The sequence below is a fragment of the Procambarus clarkii genome, chromosome 36 (genome assembly GCF_040958095.1).
Source record: "Procambarus clarkii isolate CNS0578487 chromosome 36, FALCON_Pclarkii_2.0, whole genome shotgun sequence".
NCBI classification, from domain to species: domain Eukaryota; kingdom Metazoa; phylum Arthropoda; class Malacostraca; order Decapoda; family Cambaridae; genus Procambarus; species Procambarus clarkii.
The window spans coordinates 1,912,049-1,933,688 of NC_091185.1; the positions used below are offsets into that span (position 1 = coordinate 1,912,049).

General features: G+C 47.1%; 3 protein-coding genes across 3 annotated transcripts; 2 read left to right on the forward strand and 1 right to left on the reverse strand.

Annotated features, from left to right (window-relative positions):
- The first annotated feature begins 3,256 nt into the window (after nucleotides 1-3,256).
- On the forward strand, nucleotides 3,257-4,501 carry LOC138371538 (uncharacterized). The gene has a single exon (XM_069336416.1). The coding sequence runs from the start codon at nucleotides 3,257-3,259 to the stop codon at nucleotides 4,499-4,501; it is 1,245 nt and encodes a 414-aa protein (XP_069192517.1).
- Nucleotides 4,502-4,515: 14 nt separating this feature from the next.
- LOC138371539 (uncharacterized) lies at nucleotides 4,516-10,606 on the forward strand. The gene is made up of 4 exons (XM_069336417.1): nucleotides 4,516-5,333; nucleotides 5,387-6,322; nucleotides 6,523-7,885; nucleotides 10,244-10,606. Exons 1-4 carry the CDS (start codon nucleotides 4,516-4,518, stop codon nucleotides 10,604-10,606), a joined length of 3,480 nt encoding a protein of 1,159 aa, XP_069192518.1.
- A 7,405-nt stretch (nucleotides 10,607-18,011) lies between these two features.
- LOC138371540 (uncharacterized protein B0403.1-like) lies at nucleotides 18,012-18,518 on the reverse strand. Its single transcript, XM_069336418.1, has one exon. The coding sequence runs from the start codon at nucleotides 18,516-18,518 to the stop codon at nucleotides 18,012-18,014; it is 507 nt and encodes a 168-aa protein (XP_069192519.1).
- Nucleotides 18,519-21,640: the final 3,122 nt, after the last annotated feature.

Below are 21,640 nucleotides of genomic sequence, written 5' to 3' on the forward strand. Positions count from 1 at the left end.
TAAACAAATTAAGCGTGGCAAAGACAAACAAACACATGAGGTGTGACAGTTGGTGCGGGGCGGTGAACACGCGCACCTTGCTCAGGTAACGAGTGCTGGGAAGCTGCGTTAATTAAGACAACGGGATGACAGGCAGGGAGGGAGATGCCAGGGGAGGGGGGGAGGGGGCGACCTGGGTGATGCTTGCCACGACCTAAGCAGGTGAGGGGAGCGCGCACGCCCGCGCGTGCAATCAAGCGCACACAAACACACAGAGAGGGAGAGGGACACACTCACACACACACACACACTCACACACAGTGGATAAGGGAGTACCTAAGCAATAGGAAGCAGAGAGTTACAGTGAGGGGTGAGACCTCAGACTGGCGTGAAGTCACCAGTGGAGTCCCACAGGGCTCTGTGCTTGGACCTATCCTGCTTCTGATATACGTAAATGATCTCCCAGAGGGTATAGACTCATTCCTCTCAATGTTTGCTGACGGTACCAAAATTATGAGAAGGATTAGGACACAGGACAGCTTGAGGCTTCAAGAAGACCTAGACAAACTGATGGAATGGTTCAACAAATGGTTGTTAGAGTTTAACCCAAGCAAATGTAACGTAATGAAGATAGGTGTAGGGAGTAGGAGGCCAGACAGCCATGCCAAATATCAATCAATGTTCTAGGGGAGTTAAAGGCTAGCAAAAAATATTCCAGTTTACAGGCATTAAAATAAATCCACATAACATTAAAATAATAACCATCTACCAACTCGCACACCGGTGTGCATGTGGCCGAGCTGACAGGAAGCTGGACACGTGATCCTGTGGTCCCGGGTTCGATCCCGGGTGCCGGCGAGAAACGATAGCCAGAGTTTCTTTCACCCTATGCCCCTGTTACCTAGCATTAAATAGGTACCTGGGAGTTAGTCAGCTGTCATGGGCTACTTCCTGGTGTGTGTGTGTGTGTGTGTGTGTGTGTGTGTGTGTGTGTGTGTGTGTGTGTGTGTGTGTGTGTGTGTGTGTGTGTGTGTGTGTGTGTGTGTGTGTGTGTGTGTGTGTGTGTGTGTGATTTGGAAGAAAAATATAAATAAATAGTAGTAATAGAAACAGTTGATTGACAGTTGAGAGGCGGGACGAAAGAGCAGAGCTCAACCCCCGCATGCACAACTACGTGAATCCACAATTACTTGCTCCAGCTTCTCAACAACTGGACATGAGCATCAACAACAGGTCTGGAAACAGCATCAATCAGCACTAGCTGACACCAGGCTCTCTCCTGGCACAGTGGGACACTAGCGCCTACATGCTGCTAATACCAACACAGGGTGGTGGTGGTGTCACAACCAGTAACACATGAGGTATGAGGGAACATTATCACCTGCACCACACTTGCATTACTTCACTTCCTCAGAATATCACCTCACAAAGACATATAAAATCCCCTACTACCTGGTATACATGATGCACAACAGTAGAAAATGATCCATGGATATACATACTGTTATATGACAATTAATCTAGCATTTCACATGGTCCTGTATGATCACATGGTCCTGTATGATCACTTGGCTCTGTATGATCACTTGGCTCTGTATGATCACTTGGTCCTGTATGATCACTTGGCTCTGTATGATCACTTGGCTCTGTATGATCACTTGGCTCTGTATGATCACATGGGCCTGTATGATCACATGGTCCTGTATGATCACTTGGCTCTGTATGATCACTTGGTCCTGTATGATCACTTGGCTCTGTATGATCACTTGGCTCTGTATGATCACTTGGCTCTGTATGATCACATGGGCCTGTATGATCACATGGTCCTGTATGATCACATGATCCTGTATGATCACATGGTCCTGTATGATCACATGGTCCTGTATGATCACATGGGCCTGTATGATCACTTGGTCCTGTATGATCACATGGTCCTGTATGATCACATGGTCCTGTATGATCACATGGGCCTGTATGATCACTTGGTGCTGTATGATCACATGGACCTGTATGATCACATGGGCCTGTATGATCACATGGTCCTGTATGATCACATGGGCCTGTATGATCACATGGTCCTGTATGATCACTTGGCTCTGTATGATCACTTGGTCCTGTATGATCACTTGGTCCTGTATGATCACATGGTCCTGTATGATCACTTGGCCTTGTATGATCACTTGGCCCTGTATGATCACTTGGTCCTGTATGATCACTTGGCTCTGTATGATCACTTGGTCCTGTATGATCACTTGGCTCTGTATGTTCACTTGGCTCTGTATGATCACTTAGTCCTGTATGATCACATGGTCCTGTATGATCACATGGTCCTGTATGATCACATGGTCCTGTATGACCACTTGACCTTGTATGATCACTTGGCCCTGTATGATCACTTGATCCTGTATGATCACTTGGCTCTGCATGATCACTTGGCTCTGTATGATCACTTGGCCCTGTATGATCACTTGATCCTGTATGATCACTTGGCTCTGCATGATCACTTGGCTCTGTATGATCACTTAGTCCTGTATGATCACATGGTCCTGTATGATCACATGGTCCTGTATGACCACATGGTCGTGTATGATCACATGGTCCTGTATGATCACATGGTCCTGTATGATCACATGGCCCTGAATGACCACATGGACCTGTATGATCACATGATCCTGTATGTCACATGGCCCTGTATGATCACATGATCCTGTATGATCACATGGCCCTATATGATCACATGGTCGTGTATGATCACATGGCCCTGTTTGACAACATGGTCCTGTATGATCACATGGCCCTGAATGACCACATGGACCTGTATGATCACATGATCCTGTATGATCACATGGCCCTGTTTGATAACATGGTCCTGTATGACCACATGGTCCTGTATGATCACATGGCCCTGAATGACCACATGGACCTGTATGATCACATGATCCTGTATGATCACATGGCCCTGTATGATTACATGATCCTGTATGATCACATGGCCCTGCATGACCACATGGCCCTGTATGATCACATGGTCCTGTATGATCACATGGCCGTGTATGACCACATGGTCCTGTATGATCACATTGCCTTGTTTGACCACATGGTCCTGTACGATCACATGGTCCTGTATGATCACATGGCCCTGCATGATCACATGGCCCTGTATGATCACATGGTCCTGTATGATCACATGGTCCTGTATGATCACATGGTCCTGTATGATCACATGGTCCTGTATGATCACATGGTCCTGTATGAACACATAGTCATGTATGATCACATGGCCCTGTATGATCACATGGTCCTGTATGATCACATGGACCTGTATGATCACATGGTCCTGTATGATCACATGGTCCTGTATGATCACATGGACCTGTATGATCACATGGTCCTGTATGATCACATGGTCGTGTATGATCACATGGTCCTGTATGATCACATAGCCCTGTATGATCACATGGTCCTGTATTATCACATGGTCCAGTATGATCACATGGTCTTGAATTATCACATGGTCCTGTATGAACACATGTCCCTGTATGATCACTTGGTCCTGTATGATCACATGGTCTTGTATGATCACATGGCCCTGTATGATCACATGGCCCTGTATGATCACATGGCCCTATATGATCACATGGTCCTGTATGATCACATGGTCCTGTATGATCACATGGTCTTGTATGATCACATGGTCCTGTATGAACACATGGTCGTGTATGATCACATGGCCCTGAATGATCACATGTCCCTGTATGATCACATGGCCCTGAATGATCAAGTGGCCCTGTATGATCACATGGCCCTGTATGATCACATAGTCCTGTATGATCACATGGCCCTGTATGACCACATGGTCGTGTATGATCACATGGCCATGTGTGATCACATGGTCCTGTATGGCCACATGGCCCTGTATGATCACATGGCCCTGTATGATCACATAGTCCTGTATGATCACATGGCCCTGTATGACCACATGGTCGTGTATGATCACATGGCCATGTGTGATCACATGGTCCTGTATGGCCACATGGCCCTGTATGATCACATGGACCTGTATCGTCATATGGCCCTGTATGATAACATGGACCTGAATGACCACATGGCCTTGTATGATAACATGACCCTGTGTTATCAAGTGGCCCTGTATGATCACATAGCCCTGTTTGATCACATGGCCCTGTATGATCACATGACCCTGTATGATCAAATGGACCTGTATGGTCACATGGCCCTGTATGATCACATGCCTCTGTATGATCACATGGCCCTGTTTGATCACATGGCTCTGTATGATCACATGGCCCTGTTTTATCACATGGCCCTGTATGATCACATGACAATGTATGAACACATGGCCCCATATGATCACACGGCCCTGTATGATCACATGGCCCTGTATGATCACATGGCCCTGTATGATCACATGGCCCTGTATGATCACTTTGCCCTGAATGACCACATGGCCTGTATGATCACATGGCCCTCTATGATCACTTGGCCCTGTATGACCACATAGCCCTGTATGATCACATGGCCCGGTATGATCACATGGCCCCGTATGATCACATAATCCGGTGTGATCACATGGCCCCGTATGATCACATAGTTTGGTATGATCACATGGCCCTGTGTGATTACATGACCTTGTATGATCACATGGCCCTGAATGATCACTTGGCCCTGAATGACCACATGGCCCTGTATGATCACATGGCCCTGTATGATCACTTGGCCCTGTATGATCACTTGGCCCTGTATGATCACTTGGCCCTGAATGACCACATGGCCCTGTATGATCACATGGCCCTGTATGATCACTTGGCCCTGTGTAACCACTTGGCCCTGTATGATCACATGGTCCTGTATGACCACATAGCCTTGTATGATCACATGGACGTGTATGATCACACGGCCCTGTATGACCATATGGTCGTGTATGATCACATGGCCTTGTATGACCACATGGTCCTGTATGATCACTTGGCCCTGTTTGATCACATGGACCTGTATGATCACATGGCCCTGTATGACCACATGGACTTTTATGATCACATGGCCTTGTATGATCACATGATCCTGTATGATCACATGGCAAGGTATGATCACATTGCAAGGTATGATCACATGGCAAGGTATGATCACATGGCAAGGTATGATCACATTGCAAGGTATGATCACATGGCAAGGTATGATCACATGGCAAGGTATGATCACATTGCAAGGTATGATCACATGGCAAGGTATGATCACATGGCAAGGTATGATCACATGGCCCTGTATGATCACATGGCCAGGTATGATCACATGACCAGGTATGATCACATGGCCAGGTATGATCACATGGCCAGGTATGATCACATGGACTGTATGATCACATGGCCAGGTATTATCACATGGCCAGGTATGATCACATGGCCATATATGATCACATGGCCAGGTATGATCACATCGCCAGGTATGATCACATGGCCCAGTATGATCACATGGCCCTGTATGATCACATGGCCCTGTATGATCACATGACCCTGTATGATCACATGGCCAGGTATGATCACATGGCCAGGTATGATCACATGGCCAGGTATGATCACATGACCCTGTATGATCACATGGCCAGGTATGATCACATGGCCCAGTATGATCACATGGCCAGGTATGATCACATGGTCCTGTATGATCACATGGTCCTGTATGATCACATGGCCCTGTATGATCACATGGCCCTCTATGATCACATGGCCAGGTATGATCACATGGTCCTGTATGATCACATGGCCCTGTACGATCACATGGTCCTGTATGATCACTTGGTCCTGTATGATCACATGGCCAGGTATGATCACATGGTCCTGTATGATCACATGGCCCTGTATGATCACATGGTCCTGTATGATCACATGGCCCTGTATGATCACATGGTCCTGTATGATCACATGGTCCTGTATGATCACATGGTCCTGTATGATCACATGGTCCTGTATGATCACACGGTCCTGTATGATCACATGGTCCTGTATGATCACATGGTCCTGTATGATCACATGGTCCTGTATGATCACATGGTCCTGTATGATCACATGGCCAGGTATGATCACATGGCCAGGTATGATCACATGGCCAGGTATGATCACATGGCCAGGTATGATCACATGGCCAGGTATGATCACATGGTCCTGTATGACCACATGGCCCTGTATGATCACATGACCCTGTATGATCACATGGCCCTGTATGATCACATGGCCCTGTATGATCACATGGTCCTGTATGATCACATTGCCCTGTATGATCACATGGCCAGGTATGATCACATGGCCAGGTATGATCACATGGCCAGGTATGATCACATGGCCCTGTATGATCACATGGTCCTGTATGATCACATGGTCCTGTATGATCACATGGTCCTGTATGATCACATGGTCCTGTATGATCACATATGGTCCTGTATGATCACATGGTCCTGTATGATCACATGGTCCCGTATGATCACATGGTCCTGTATGATCACATGGTCCTGTATGATCACATGGCCAGGTATGATCACATGGCCAGGTATGATCACATGGCCAGGTATGATCACATGGTCCTGTATGACCACATGGCCCTGTATGATCACATGACCCTGTATGATCACATGGTCCTGTATGATCACATGGCCCTGTATGACCACATGGCTCTGTATGATCACATGGTCCTGTATGATCACATGGCCCTGTATGATCACATGGCCTGGTATGATCACATGGCCAGGTATGATCACATGGCCAGGTATGATCACATGGCCTGGTATGATCACATGGCCAGGTATGATCACATGGTCCTGTATGATCACATGGCCAGGTATGATCACATGGCCAGGTATGATCACATGGCCAGGTATGATCACATGGCCAGGTATGATCACATGGCCAGGTATGATCACATGGCCAGGTATGATCACATGGCCAGGTATGATCACATGGCCAGGTATGATCACATGGCCTGGTATGATCACATGGCGAGGTATGATCACATGGCGAGGTATGATCACATGGCCAGGTATGATCACATGGCCTGGTATGATCACATGGCCAGGTATGATCACATGGCCAGGTATGATCACATGGCCAGGTATGATCACATGGCCAGGTATGATCACATGGCCAGGTATGATCACATGGCCAGGTATGATCACATGGCCAGGTATGATCACATGGCCAGGTATGATCACATGGCCAGGTATGATCACATGGCCTGGTATGATCACATGGCCAGGTATGATCACATGGCCAGGTATGATCACATGGCCAGGTATGATCACATGGCCAGGTATGATCACATGGCCAGGTATGATCACATGGCCAGGTATGATCACATGGCCAGGTATGATCACATGGCCTGGTATGATCACATGGCCAGGTATGATCACATGGCCAGGTATGATCACATGGCCAGGTATGATCACATGGCCAGGTATGATCACATGGCCAGGTATGATCACATGGCCAGGTATGATCACATGGCCAGGTATGATCACATGGCCTGGTATGATCACATGGCGAGGTATGATCACATGGCGAGGTATGATCACATGGCCAGGTATGATCACATGGCCTGGTATGATCACATGGCCAGGTATGATCACATGGCCAGGTATGATCACATGGCCTGGTATGATCACATGGCCAGGTATGATCACATGGCCAGGTATGATCACATGGCCAGGTATGATCACATGGCCAGGTATGATCACATGGCCAGGTATGATCACATGGCCAGGTATGATCACATGGCCAGGTATGATCACATGGCCAGGTATGATCACATGGCCTGGTATGATCACATGGCCAGGTATGATCACATGGCCAGGTATGATCACATGGCCAGGTATGATCACATGGCCTGGTATGATCACATGGCGAGGTATGAGTAACCATCCAACGGGACGGGGACTTTTAAGTAATTTTTTTCAGTTTTAATAAAGTATTGATAAAAGTCTACGGTCTATTGCCAGAATATTTTATTTATTCAGATTATTGAATTTTGTGTTTGTCGGCATCTTGTTGTGATGATAGACAATATCCCCTGATGGTGTGTTGTGATGATAGACAATATCCCCTGATGGTGTGTTGTGATGATAGACAATATCCCCTGATGGTGTGTTGTGATGATAGACAATATCCCCTGACAATCGATCGATGTACCTTATCTGCAGTTAATTACAGCAACAATAGAAAGAGAGAGTCCTTCTGTTAGCTCTGTGGCCGGGTCGGCCCTCAACACAGTGTTAAAATAGCTATTACGACGTATTTAACATATATAATATCATATATTACATATATTATACCATTCAGCATATATAATATGTAGACTATCTGCACCAGCGTACTGATACACTTGACAAATACAAACTTTGGCTCTCGGAAGTATTCTTTGCTATCTATTACCCGCTAAAGTTCTCAATACGCGGAAGAAAGTCAATAAAAGTAGGTTTCAAGATAGCATAATGAAGCTCTGTATAAGATAGCATCAAGCTATCTTATACCGAGAGTTGGGTGAGAATATTTTGGGTGAAGCTCACCTCTGTGGCAGGTGACTGTTACTCCTGGCAGGTGACTGTTACTCCTGGCAGGTGACTGTTACTCCTGGCAGGTGACTGTCACTCCTGGCAGGTGACTGTCACTCCTGGCAGGTGACTGTTACTCCTGGCAGGTGACTGTCACTCCTGGCAGGTGACTGTCACTCCTGGCAGGTAACTGTTACTCCTGGCAGGTGACTGTTACTCCTGGCAGGTGACCGTCACTCCTGGCAGGTGACTGTCACTCCTGGCAGGTGACCGTCACTCCTGGCAGGTAACTGTTACTCCTGGCAGGTGACTGTCACTCCTGGCAGGTGACTGTCACTCCTGGCAGGTGACTGTTACTCCTGGCAGGTCACTGTCACTCCTGGCAGGTAACTGTTACTCCTGGCAGGTGACTGTCACTCCTGGCAGGTGACTGTCACTCCTGGCAGGTGACTGTCACTCCTGGCAGGTGACTGTCACTCCTGGCAGGTGACCGTCACTCCTGGCAGGTGACTGTCACTCCTGGCAGGTGACTGTCACTCCTGGCAGGTGACTGTCACTCCTGGCAGGTGACTGTCACTCCTGGCAGGTGACTGTCACTCCTGGCAGGTGACTGTCACTCCTGGCAGGTGACTGTCACTCCTGGCAGGTGACTGTCACTCCTGGCAGGTGACTGTCACTCCTGGCAGGTGACTGTCACTCCTGGCAGGTGACCGTCACTCCTGGCAGGTGACTGTCACTCCTGGCAGGTGACTGTCACTCCTGGCAGGTGACTGTCACTCCTGGCAGGTGACTGTTACTCCTGGCAGGTGACTGTTACTCCTGGCAGGTAACTGTCACTCCTGGCAGGTAACTGTCACTCCTGGCAGGTAACTGTCACTCCTGGCAGGTAACTGTTACTCCTGGCAGGTGACTGTCACTCCTGGCAGGTAACTGTCACTCCTGGCAGGTGACTGTCACTCCTGGCAGGTGACTGTCACTCCTGGCAGGTGACTGTTACTCCTGGCAGGTGACTGTTACTCCTGGCAGGTAACTGTCACTCCTGGCAGGTAACTGTTACTCCTGGCAGGTGACTGTCACTCCTGGCAGGTGACCGTCACTCCTGGCAGGTGACTGTCACTCCTGGCAGGTGACTGTCACTCCTGGCAGGTGACTGTCACTCCTGGCAGGTGACTGTCACTCCTGGCAGGTGACTGTCACTCCTGGCAGGTGACTGTCACTCCTGGCAGGTGACTGTCACTCCTGGCAGGTGACTGTCACTCCTGGCAGGTGACTGTTACTCCTGGCAGGTGACTGTTACTCCTGGCAGGTAACTGTCACTCCTGGCAGGTGACTGTCACTCCTGGCAGGTGACTGTCACTCCTGGCAGGTGACTGTCACTCCTGGCAGGTGACTGTCACTCCTGGCAGGTGACTGTCACTCCTGGCAGGTGACTGTTACTCCTGGCAGGTGACTGTTACTCCTGGCAGGTAACTGTCACTCCTGGCAGGTGACTGTCACTCCTGGCAGGTGACTGTCACTCCTGGCAGGTGACTGTCACTCCTGGCAGGTGACTGTCACTCCTGGCAGGTGACTGTCACTCCTGGCAGGTGACTGTCACTCCTGGCAGGTAACATTGGGTTTATGAGAGTACGTAGGAAATTATAGGTACATTTCTGTAACAAGCAGTGTTGTATAATTTTAGATTTATTTTTTTTATTTACATTGTAGTAGAATTTGCGGTCAATCCGTCGAGATGAACCAATCCTCCAAGATGAACCAATCCGCCAAGATGAACCAATCCGCCAAGATGAACCAATCCGCCAAGATGAACCAATCCACCAAGATGAACCAATCCGCCAAGATGAACCAATCCGCCAAGATGAACCAATCCGCCAAGATGCATCAATCCGCCATGATGAACCAATCAACCAAGATGAACCAATCCACCAAGATGAACCAATCCGCCATGATGAACTAATCTGCCATGATGAACTAATCCGCCATGATGAACTAATCCGCCATGATGAACTAATCCGCCATGATGAACTAATCCGCCAAGATGCTCCGTTTTTTACCTCCATTTCTCGGACATAGTCATCTTTATTCATAATAACTACTTCATTTGACGTATCATTGATGCTTTAGTAACATATAATGAATTATAATTTTTGAGGTTTTTGAACCCATGAATAAATCGACTTGAACAATTAGGAACAGAATTGTCAAGTAAAACACCATACACGATACCTTTGCACACATTAATATCTTCAACTGAGACATCACTATACATTTCGAGATTACAGAAACCTTTGGCAACATCGATAAAGTTAACTGTCCCGTTAGACGTGGCAAAGCTCAGGTGTTGACAACGGCCTTGATCGACCGAAACCTTTATCTCCCTTTACCATTTCTCTGTGGATTTTCTGCATATATATATGCATACTTAATAAGGGAGTCAGAGTCAAGGTATTGTTGATTCCCGCTGATATTGACCCACAAGAACACGACATGTTGACCCTTGCTTGCAGTAAATAACTGCAGTTGTCAACTAACATTTATTACATGAAAACACATACAAAGGAATACATATATATATATATATATATATATATATATATATATATATATATATATATATATATATATATATATATATATATATATATATATATATATATATATATATATATATATATATATATATAATATTACAGTACAGTACCCTGGGCTGCTACAAACTGGTAACACTTCAATGTCATATTCAGTCTTCATCAAATAAAGTGTATTAGGCTGATGCTCAATTATCGGCACACAGCCTACTGCCTCCTCACTGTTTGGGGTTCAATACCTGGCACATAAAAATATCTCCAAAAAAAATATAAATCAGTTTCTAACCTTACACTGCGTCTTTCATGCCACTGTGTGATCAAGCACTCCCTCATACACATCAAGGTGTCCATACACTTCTCTGTTCTCCGTCCTGAGGTCCACCACTAAGAACATCTGTCCGGGGCCTCAAAAAGTCAGGTCGGTACTCCTGCAGTCCTTCCAATATCTGCTGCACCTGAAGTCCCACTCCAATGCCTGTGAAGTTCCTCTATGCGGCTTCACAAAAGAAACGTGTAGCTCTCCTACACTCGAAGTTCCACTCTACCATTCAAATTCAGTTGAAATTCAGTGGTGAAGTTCTACTCCACCACTGAAGTTCAACGCCACACTTCAAGTTCAGCTCCACACACGGACCTCACCTCTACATTTGGAGTTTACCATATAATTTTCCTCAGACTGAATCTCCTCCACTAACACAAACCGCAAAATTTTATGACGTGACGACGCTTGCCCTATGACGCTCCATCATGGCGTTACTCTCAGTCGTCCAACAAAATCCCTTAGAACTGTCTCTCACAGTACCGTCCAGTCCTGACTTGAGCACACAAAGTCGCCTGACAGGCTTCACACCTGCTTGCTTTCCTCCACTGGAAGCAATATCTCACAATAGAGTTCCCACAGGGACACGACCGCCCTCTAGGCTTCAGGTCGCCTCTGATATCTTCACGATCACTGAGAAATGACTCACGACGTCCCTGCAGCTTCCTCACACTTGATAACAAGCCGCCTTCACTCAACCATGAACAGGGAACTATAATCTTAATTCTTCCCAGGAAGGCAACGACGTACGTCCATTCCTGACGACTGCAGCAACCCGAGTGACGCGTTACGCCCTCTGTCTGCGTCACGTCACGTCACAAAATGTCGACATTCCATGTAACTTATATAAGATATTCATCCTCTCTTTGTCTCTATTTTATTTTAACGTCATTAATTTCCTTCACCTGACGTCCAAATCTCTGGTTAAATGAGCAGAATACTTCTCACCTGGGAGACTGAGTATGGGGTGAACAATAAACTTGGCCATCCATCATCACTGTAGCCATCCATCATCACTGTAGCCATCCATCATCACTGTAGCCATCCATCATCACTGTAGTCATCCATCATCACTGTAGTCATCCATCATCACTGTAGTCATCCATCATCACTGTAGTCATCCATCATCACTGTAGTCATCCATCATCACTGTAGTCATCCATCATCACTGTAGTCATCCATCATCACTGTTGCCATACATCATCACTGTTGCCATCCATCATCACTGTAGTCATCCGTCATCACTGTAGCCATCCGTCATCACTGTAGCCATCCATCATCACTGTAGTCATCCATCATCACTGTTGCCATCCATCATCACTGTAGCCATCCATCATCACTGTTGCCATCCATCATCACTGTAGTCATCCATCATCACTGTTGCCATCCATCATCACTGTAGCCATCCATCATCACTGTAGTCATCCATCATCACTGTTGCCATCCATCATCACTGTATTCATCCATCATCACTGTAGCCATCCATCATCACTGTAGTCATCCATCATCACTGTAGCCATCCATCATCACTGTAGCCATCCATCATCACTGTTGCCATCCATCATCACTGTAGTCATCCATCATCACTGTTGCCATCCATCATCACTGTAGCCATCCATCATCACTGTAGTCATCCATCATCACTGTTGCCATCCATCATCACTGTATTCATCCATCTTCACTGTATTCATCCATCATCACTGTTGTTACCCATCATCACTGTAGTCATCCATCATCACTGTAGTCATCCATCATCACTGTAGTCATCCATCATCACTGTAGTCATCCATCATCACTGTAGCCATCCATCATCCCTGTAGCCAGCCATCATCACTGTAGTCATCCATCATCACTGTAGCCATCCATCATCACTGTAGCCATCCATCATCACTGTAGTCATCCATCATCACTGTAGCCATCCATCTTCACTGTATTCATCCATCATCACTGTAGTCATTCATCATCTCTGTAGTCATCCATCATCACTGTAGTCATCCATCATCACTGTAGCCATCCATCATCACTGTAGTCATCCGTCATCACTGTAGTCATCCATCATCACTGTAGTCATCCATCATCACTGTAGTCATCCATCATCACTGTAGTCATCCATCATCACTGTAGCTATCCATCACCACTGTAGCCATCCATCATCGATGTAGCCATCCATCATCACTGTAGTCATCCATCATCACTGTAGTCATCCATCATCACTGTAGTCATCCATCATCACTGTAGTCATCCATCATCACTGTAGCTATCCATCACCACTGTAGCCATCCATCATCGATGTAGCCATCCATCATCACTGTAGTCATCCATCATCACTGTAGTCATCCATCATCACTGTAGTCATCCATCATCACTGTAGTCATCCATCATCACTGTAGCTATCCATCATCACTGTAGTCATCCATCATCACTGTAGCCATCCATCATCACTGTAGTCATCCATTATCACTGTAGTCATCCATCATCACTGTAGTCATCCATCATCACTGTAGTCATCCATCATCACTGTAGCCATCCATCATCACTGTAGTCATCCATCATCACTGTAGCCATCCATCATCACTGTAGTCATCCATTATCACTGTAGTCATCCATCATCACTGTAGCCATCCATCATCACTGTAGTCATCCATTATCACTGTAGTCATCCATCATCACTGTAGTCATTCATCATCTCTGAAGTCATCCATCATCACTGTAGTCATCCATCATCACTGTAGTCATCCATCATCACTGTAGTCATCCATCATCACTGTAGTCACCCGTCATCACTGTAGTCACCCGTCATCACTGTAGTCATCCATCATCACTGTAGTCATCCATCATCACTGTAGTCATCCATCATCACTGTAGTCACCCATCATCACTGTAGTCATCCATCATCACTGTAGTCATCCATCATCACTGTAGTCATCCATCATCACTGTAGTCATCCATCATCACTGTAGCCATCCATCATCACTGTAGCCATCCCTCATCACTGTAGTCATCCATCATCACTGTAGTCATCCATCATCACTGCTGTCACCAATCATCACTGTAGTCACCCATCATCACTGTAGTCATCCATCATCACTGTAGTCACCCATCATCACTGTAGTCATCCATCATCACTGTAGCCATCCATCATCACTGTAGCCATCCATCATCACTGTAGTCATCCATCATCACTGTAGTCATTCATCATCTCTGTAGTCATCCATCATCACTGTAGCCATCCATCATCACTGTAGTCATCCATCATCACTGTAGTCATTCATCATCACCGTAGTCATCCATCATCACTGTAGTCATCCATCATCACTGTAGCCATCCATCTTCACTGTATTCATCCATCATCACTGTAGTCATTCATCATCTCTGTAGTCATCCATCATCACTGTAGTCATCCATCATCACTGTAGTCATCCATCATCACTGTAGTCATCCATCATCACTGTAGTCACCCGTCATCACTGTAGTCACCCGTCATCACTGTAGTCATCCATCATCACTGTAGTCATCCATCATCACTGTAGTCATCCATCATCACTGTAGTCACCCATCATCACTGTAGTCATCCATCATCACTGTAGTCATCCATCATCACTGTAGTCATCCATCATCACTGTAGTCACCCATCATCACTGTAGTCATCCATCATCACTGTAGTCATCCATCATCACTGTAGTCATCCGTCATCGCTGTAGTCATCCATCATCAGTGTAGTCATCCATCATCACTGTAGTCATCCATCATCAGTGTAGTCATCCGTCATCACTGTAGTCATCCGTCATCAGTGTAGTCATCCATCATCACTGTAGTCATCCATCATCACTGTAGTCATCCGTCATCACTGTAGCCATCCGTCATCACCTCCACTCTGGAGGTGGAGGGTGAGAGTTACCCCTCTCACTGCTCTCACTCATCTCTCCCCTCACCAACGGTGAGCAAGAATACTCAAGCAATAGGTAACTTGTGAGAATTCATGAGGTCCTAAATGTTTGGGCCGTTCCTCATAGATAACGTTCACATTCATGAGGATCATGAGGGCCTCACGGAGCTAACAGCTTGGCAATAAACAAAGAATTAACATATACAAGATGTTTTTGTGAGTTAATATCTACTCATTGTTGAGTCATGAGGACATTATGAGAGTAATACCTGTTGTACCAATTTGGATTATGAACAAAATGAGGAGAAGAACGAGCTTGGAGAACACGCCAGACTGTGGCAGTGGAACATTCCACCAGGACGTAGGGTGTAGGGAAGGGTGTAAGGTGTAGGGAAGGGTGTAAGGTGTAGGGAAGGGTGTAGAGTGTAGGGAAGGGTGTAGAGTGTAGGGAAGGGTGTAGAGTGTAGGGAAGGGTGTAGGGTGTAGGGAAGGGTGTAAGGTGTAGGGAAGGGTGTAAGGTGTAGGGAAGGGTGTAAGGTGTAGGGAAGGGTGTAGAGTGTAGGGAAGGGTGTAGGGTGTAGGGAAGGGTGTAGAGTGTAGGGAAGGGTGTAGAGTGTAGGGAAGGGTGTAGGGTGTAGGGAAGGGTGTAAGGTGTAGGGAAGGGTGTAAGGTGTAGGGAAGGGCGTAGGTTGTATGGATGGGTGTAGGGTGTAGGGAAGGGTGTAGGGTGTAGGGAAGGGTGTAGGGTGTAGGGAAGGGTGTAAGGTGTAGGGAAGGGTGTAGGGTGTAGGGAAGGGTGTAGGGTGTAGGGAAGGGTGTAAGGTGTAGGGAAGGGTGTAAGGTGTAGGGAAGGGTGTAAGGTGTAGGGAAGGGTGTATGGTGTAGGGAAGGGTGTAAGGTGTAGGGAAGGGTGTAAGGTGTAGGGATGGGTGTAGGGTGTAGGGAAGGGTGTAAGGTGTAGGGATGGGTGTAAGGTGTAGGGAAGGGTGTAAGGTGTAGGGAAGGGTGTAAGGTGTAGGGAAGGGCGTAGGGTGTAGGGAAGGGTGTAAGGTGTAGGGAAGGGTGTAAGGTGTAGGGAAGGGTGTAAGGTGTAGGGATGGGTGTAGGGTGTAGGGAAGGGTGTAAGGTGTAGGGAAGGGTGTAAGGTGTAGGGAAGGGTGTAAGGTGTAGGGATGGGTGTAGTAGGGTGTAGGGAAGGGTGTAAGGTGTAGGGAAGGGTGTAAGGTGTAGGGAAGGGTGTAAGGTGTAGGGAAGGGTGTAAGGTGTAGGGAAGGGTGTAAGGTGTAGGGAAGGGTGTAAGGTGTAGGGAAGGGTGTAAGGTGTAGGGATGGGTGTAGGGTGTAGAGTGTAGGGAAGGGTGTAGGGTGTAGGGTGTGGGGTGTAGGGTGTAGGGTGTAGGGAAGGGTGTAAGGTGTAGGGAAGGGTGTAGGGTGTAAGGCAGAGCATCACCAGAGAGCCTCAGCCACCGGCTCTGTCTTAATAAGCTTAAAGCTGGGAGGATGTCAAAGGGCCTTGTGTGGGGGGGGGAGGGGTGAGGGAGGGTGTTGTCTCCGCTGTGTGGCTCTTCCCTCCCTTCTCACCCATCACCCTACCTCCCTACCTGCTCCTCCACGCCCCCCCCCTCCCCTCCCCTCACACTCACACTCACCGTTCAGCGGGCTCGCTAGATCTAACAACCAAACTACCCCATTCCCTTCCATCACTCTCAAACATAACAATAAATCAGAGAATCCTCTTCATATTAATTCAGAGAAATGGTAGCGACTGGAGACTCATATGTGGAGCGGCGTGAAGATTTCTGTGGATGGGTGGTGGATGGGTGGTGGATGGGCGGTGGATGGGCGGTGGATGGGCGGTGGATGGGCGGTAGATGGGCGGTGGAGGGAGTGGGAATAGGCGGGGAATGGACGGTGGAGGGGGCGGCGCGCCCTCACACAAGTAGGAGACCCCGCCAGTTGAAGTAATTAAATCATGAATGCAACAATAAGCAGCGTATTAATTAATAAAGGACCCGGGCAGCTTCAAACGCCGCCACCCAGCTTGTGTCAACTCTGTCACTCGTGGGGGGGGGGGTAGAATTGTGTGTGTGTGTGTGTGTGTGTGTGTGTGTGTGTGTGTGTGTGTGTGTGTGTGTGTGTGTGTGTGTGTGTGTGTGTGTGTGTGTGTGTGTGTGTGTGTGTGTGTGTGTGTGTGTGTGTAATTACCTAAGTGTAGTTACAGGATGAGAGTTACGCTCGTGGTGTCCCGTCTTCCCTGCACTCTTTGTCGTATAATGCTTTGAAACGATCCTGTCCTCTTAAAAAGAACGTCGCTTTTGGCCGTTTGCCCGTATGGCCGAATATGGACGTATTTTGAAAATTAAAAAAAAAATGAAAATATATTTGGGATTTTTTTTTCAACAACAGTAAGTTAAGGGTCCTCTGATAGGTTAGGTGGGCAGGAAATTCTCATAAAGTTTCAAAACGTTATGAAAAACGTTTATGGAAAGTTGCCTCTTCTAACCTTACCGAGTAAGCCGGACGACTCAAACAGAAAACGGAACAGTACGTCACTTTTGTGACGATTTCATTTCAAATTACGTCCAAATTTGTCCATAACGGCGCATACGAGCCAAAAGTGACGTTATTTTTTAAGAGAACGGGTTGTTGAAACTACTGACGGATTTGGCCTCCACCACCTTCTCACTTAACTTTTTCCAACCGTCTTCCACTCTGTAAAAGAAATTGTTCTAATGTTTTTTCGGCACCTTTGTTTCCTTAACTTGAATCCGTGTCCTTTTGTTGGTGATGTTGCTAGTTTCAGGAATTCTTCCTTGTCAAATTGGTCGATTCCTGTTAGAATTTTGAATGTGGTGATCATGTCACCTCTTTTTCTTCTGTCATCTAATTTTGGCATGTTTAATGTCTGTAGTCTCTCCTCGTAACTCTTGTTTTTCAGTTCCAGATGCCATTGTGTAGCATGCCGCTGCACCTTTTCCAGTTTCTTTACGTGCTTCTTGAGATTTGGGCACCATACAACTGCTGCATATTCCAGTTTTGGTCTCACAAAAGTCATGAACAGTTTCTTTAGTATTTCACCAGCCATATAATTATAAGCAAGTCTGAAGTTGGAAAGCGACTCATACGCTCCTCTCACAATGTTCTTTATGTGTTCCTCTGGCGACAGTTTACTATCACCACTCCCAGGCCTCATTCTTTATTAGAGTTCTGTAATTCCTTTCCACATAATTCGTAAGTTGTGTGTGGTCTCTTTGCTCCGATTCCACATTCCATAACATGGCATTTATTCACAGTGAATTTCATTTGCCACTTTACGCTCCAAGCATTTATTTTATCTATATCAATTAAAAGGGACACAGACAATCGTCTGTGTCTCCTATCTTCTCCAGTATCTTAGCATCATCTGCAAACATGTTCAAATAATTTTATATTCCTTCTGGTAGACGATGAACATTACTGGTGCAAGAACTGAGCCCTGTGGTACCCCGCTAGTAACACTCCTCCAGTCAAATGCATTGTCTCTGATTACTGCCCTCATCTGTCTGTCTGTCAGTTAGAAAGTTTTACATCCATGTCAGAAGTCTCCCTGTCACCCCTCCAGCATGTTCCAGTTTCCAGAACAGCCTCTTGTGTGGGACTCTTTCAAAAGCCTTTTTTAGGTCCAGATAGACACAGTCAACCCAACCACCTCTTTCCTGAAGTATCTCTGTGACTATCATAAAAAATAAGTAGATTTGTTACACAGGATCTTCCTGTTCGAAAAATATCCTGTTTGTCAGTTATTATGTCATTACTCTCCAGGTGTGTCAACCCATTTAGCATTAACTAATGTTTCTAGTGTTGTGACTACTACGCTTGTTAGTGATACCGGTCTATAATTTAGAGGGTCCTCTCGACTATCACGTTTATAGATTGGTACTATGTTTGCCGTTTTCCATATATCTGCTAAGTTTCCTGTGTCAAAAATGTCTGGAATATTAACTGGAGTGGAATGCTCAGCTCAGTTGCACATTCTCGCAGCACCCAAGGTGAAACTCCATCAGGTCCAACTGCTTTATTTCTTCTTTGCCCCTTGAGTAATTGTTCCACTTCCTCTTGAAATAGTTCTATGTATTCTATGGCTTGCTCTGGAATCAGTATTTGGTCCGGCTCTCTGAAATCCTCATTTTGTACAAACAAACAACAGCTGATCAGCGGAGTTGCAGAATCTGTGGTGAGAGTGACGGACACCGCCTTGACCACTATCTACGTGAATGTGAACACCTGAGAGACATTAGGAATAACTGTAGAATAATAAACCCCACATTGTTTGAGTTAGGAAAACACTATTTGTCAAATATTGATACTGTTCTTAAAAGATTTCCCCATTTTGCACCCCCAAGATAACGTAAGCTTTTAAGGGTTGATAAATGTTAATCTTCTTGTTTGAGGAGCTGTTCACTTAAGACAGTTAAGCAAGTCCCAGCTGCGTCTGGGTACAAGTGACAGGATGAACAACCCAGCGGGTTTTCTTCCTATTGGGGAGTGTTGTACATGCTGCTATGGCGGTATGTCCACTCACAGGATGAGTGGTGCTGCCCAATACTGTCACTATGGCGGTGTGTTCACTCACAGGATGAGTGGCGCTGCCCAATACTGTCACTATGGCGGTGTGTCCACTCACAGGATGAGTGACGCTGCCCAATACTGTCACTATGGCGGTGTGTCCACTCACAGGATGAGTGGCGCTGCCCAATACTGTCACTATGGCGGTGTGTCCACTCACAGGATGAGTGGTGCTGCCCAATACTGTCACTATGGCGGTGTGTTCACTCACAGGATGAGTGACGCTGCCCAATACTGTCACTATGGCGGTGTGTCCACTCACAGGATGAGTGGCGCTGCCCAATACTGTCACTATGGCGGTGTGTCCACTCACAGGATGAGTGGCGCTGCCCAATACTGTCACTATGGCGGTGTGTCCACTCACAGGATGAGTGGCGCTGCCCAATACTGTCACTATGGCGGTGTGTTCACTCACAGGATGAGTGACGCTGCCCAATACTGTCACTATGGCGGTGTGTCCACTCACAGGATGAGTGACACTGCCCAATACTGTCACTATGGCGGTGTGTTCACTCACAGGATGAGCGGCGCTGCCCAATACTGTCACTATGGCGGTGTGTCCACTCACAGGATGAGTGGCGCTGCCCAATACTGTCACTATGGCGGTGTGTTCACTCACAGGATGAGTGACGCTGCCCAATACTGTCACTATGGCGGTGTGTTCACTCACAGGATGAGTGACGCTGCCCAATACTGTCACTATGGCGGTGTGTCCACTCACAGGATGAGCGGCGCTGCCCAATACTGTCACTATGGCGGTGTGTCCACTCACAGGATGAGTGGCGCTGCCCAATACTGTCACTATGGCGGTGTGTCCACTCACAGGATGAGCGGCGCTGCCCAATACTGTCACTATGGCGGTGTGTCCACTCACAGGATGAGTGGCGCTGCCCAATACTGTCACTATGGCGGAGTGTCCACTTACAGGATGAGTGGCGCTGCCCAATACTGTCACTATGGCGGTGTGTCTACTCACAGGATGAGTGGCGCTGCCCAATACTGTCACTATGGCGGTGTGTTCACTCACAGGATGAGTGACGCTGCCCAATACTGTCACTATGGCGGTGTGTTCACTCACAGGATGAGTGACGCTGCCCAATACTGTCACTATAGCGGTGTGTTCACTCACAGGATGAGCGGCGCTGCCCAATACTGTCACTATGGCGGTGTGTCCACTCACAGGATGAATGGCGCTGCCCAATACTGTCACTATGGCGGTGTGTCCACTCACAGGATGAGTGGCGCTGCCCAATACTGTCACTATGGCGGTGTGTCCACTCACAGGATGAGTGGCGCTGCCCAATACTGTCACTATGGCGGTGTGTCCACTCACAGGATGAGTGGCGCTGCCCAATACTGTCACTATGGCGGTGTGTCCACTCACAGGATGAGTGGCGCTGCCCAATACTGTCACTATGGCGGTGTGTTCACTCACAGGATGAGCGGCGCTGCCCAATACTGTCACTATGGCGGTGTGTCCACTCACAGGATGAGCGGCGCTGCCCAATACTGTCACTATGGCGGTGTGTCCACTCACAGGATGAGTGACGCTGCCCAATACTGTCACTATGGCGGTGTGTCCACTCACAGGATGAGTGGCGCTGCCCAATACTGTCACTATGGCGGTGTGTTCACTCACAGGATGAGTGGCGCTGCCCAATACTGTCACTATGGCGGTGTGTCCACTCACAGGATGAGTGACGCTGCCCA

What these genes read in the sequence shown, in the direction of transcription:
- LOC138371538 (XM_069336416.1), top strand. Translation starts at nt 3,257, where the DNA reads ATGGCCCTGTATGATCACATGGTCCTGTATGATCACATGGACCTGTAT.
- LOC138371539 (XM_069336417.1), top strand. Translation starts at nt 4,516, where the DNA reads ATGGCCCGGTATGATCACATGGCCCCGTATGATCACATAATCCGGTGT. An exon ending in AGGTATGATCACATGGCCAG is followed by an intron (nt 5,334 to 5,386) that starts GTATGATCACAT and finishes TCACATGGCCAG; the next exon opens with GTATGATCACATGGCCATAT. An exon ending in AGGTATGATCACATGGCCAG is followed by an intron (nt 6,323 to 6,522) that starts GTATGATCACAT and finishes TCACATGGCCAG; the next exon opens with GTATGATCACATGGCCAGGT.
- LOC138371540 (XM_069336418.1), bottom strand. Translation starts at nt 18,518, where the DNA reads ATGAGGCCTGGGAGTGGTGATAGTAAACTGTCGCCAGAGGAACACATA.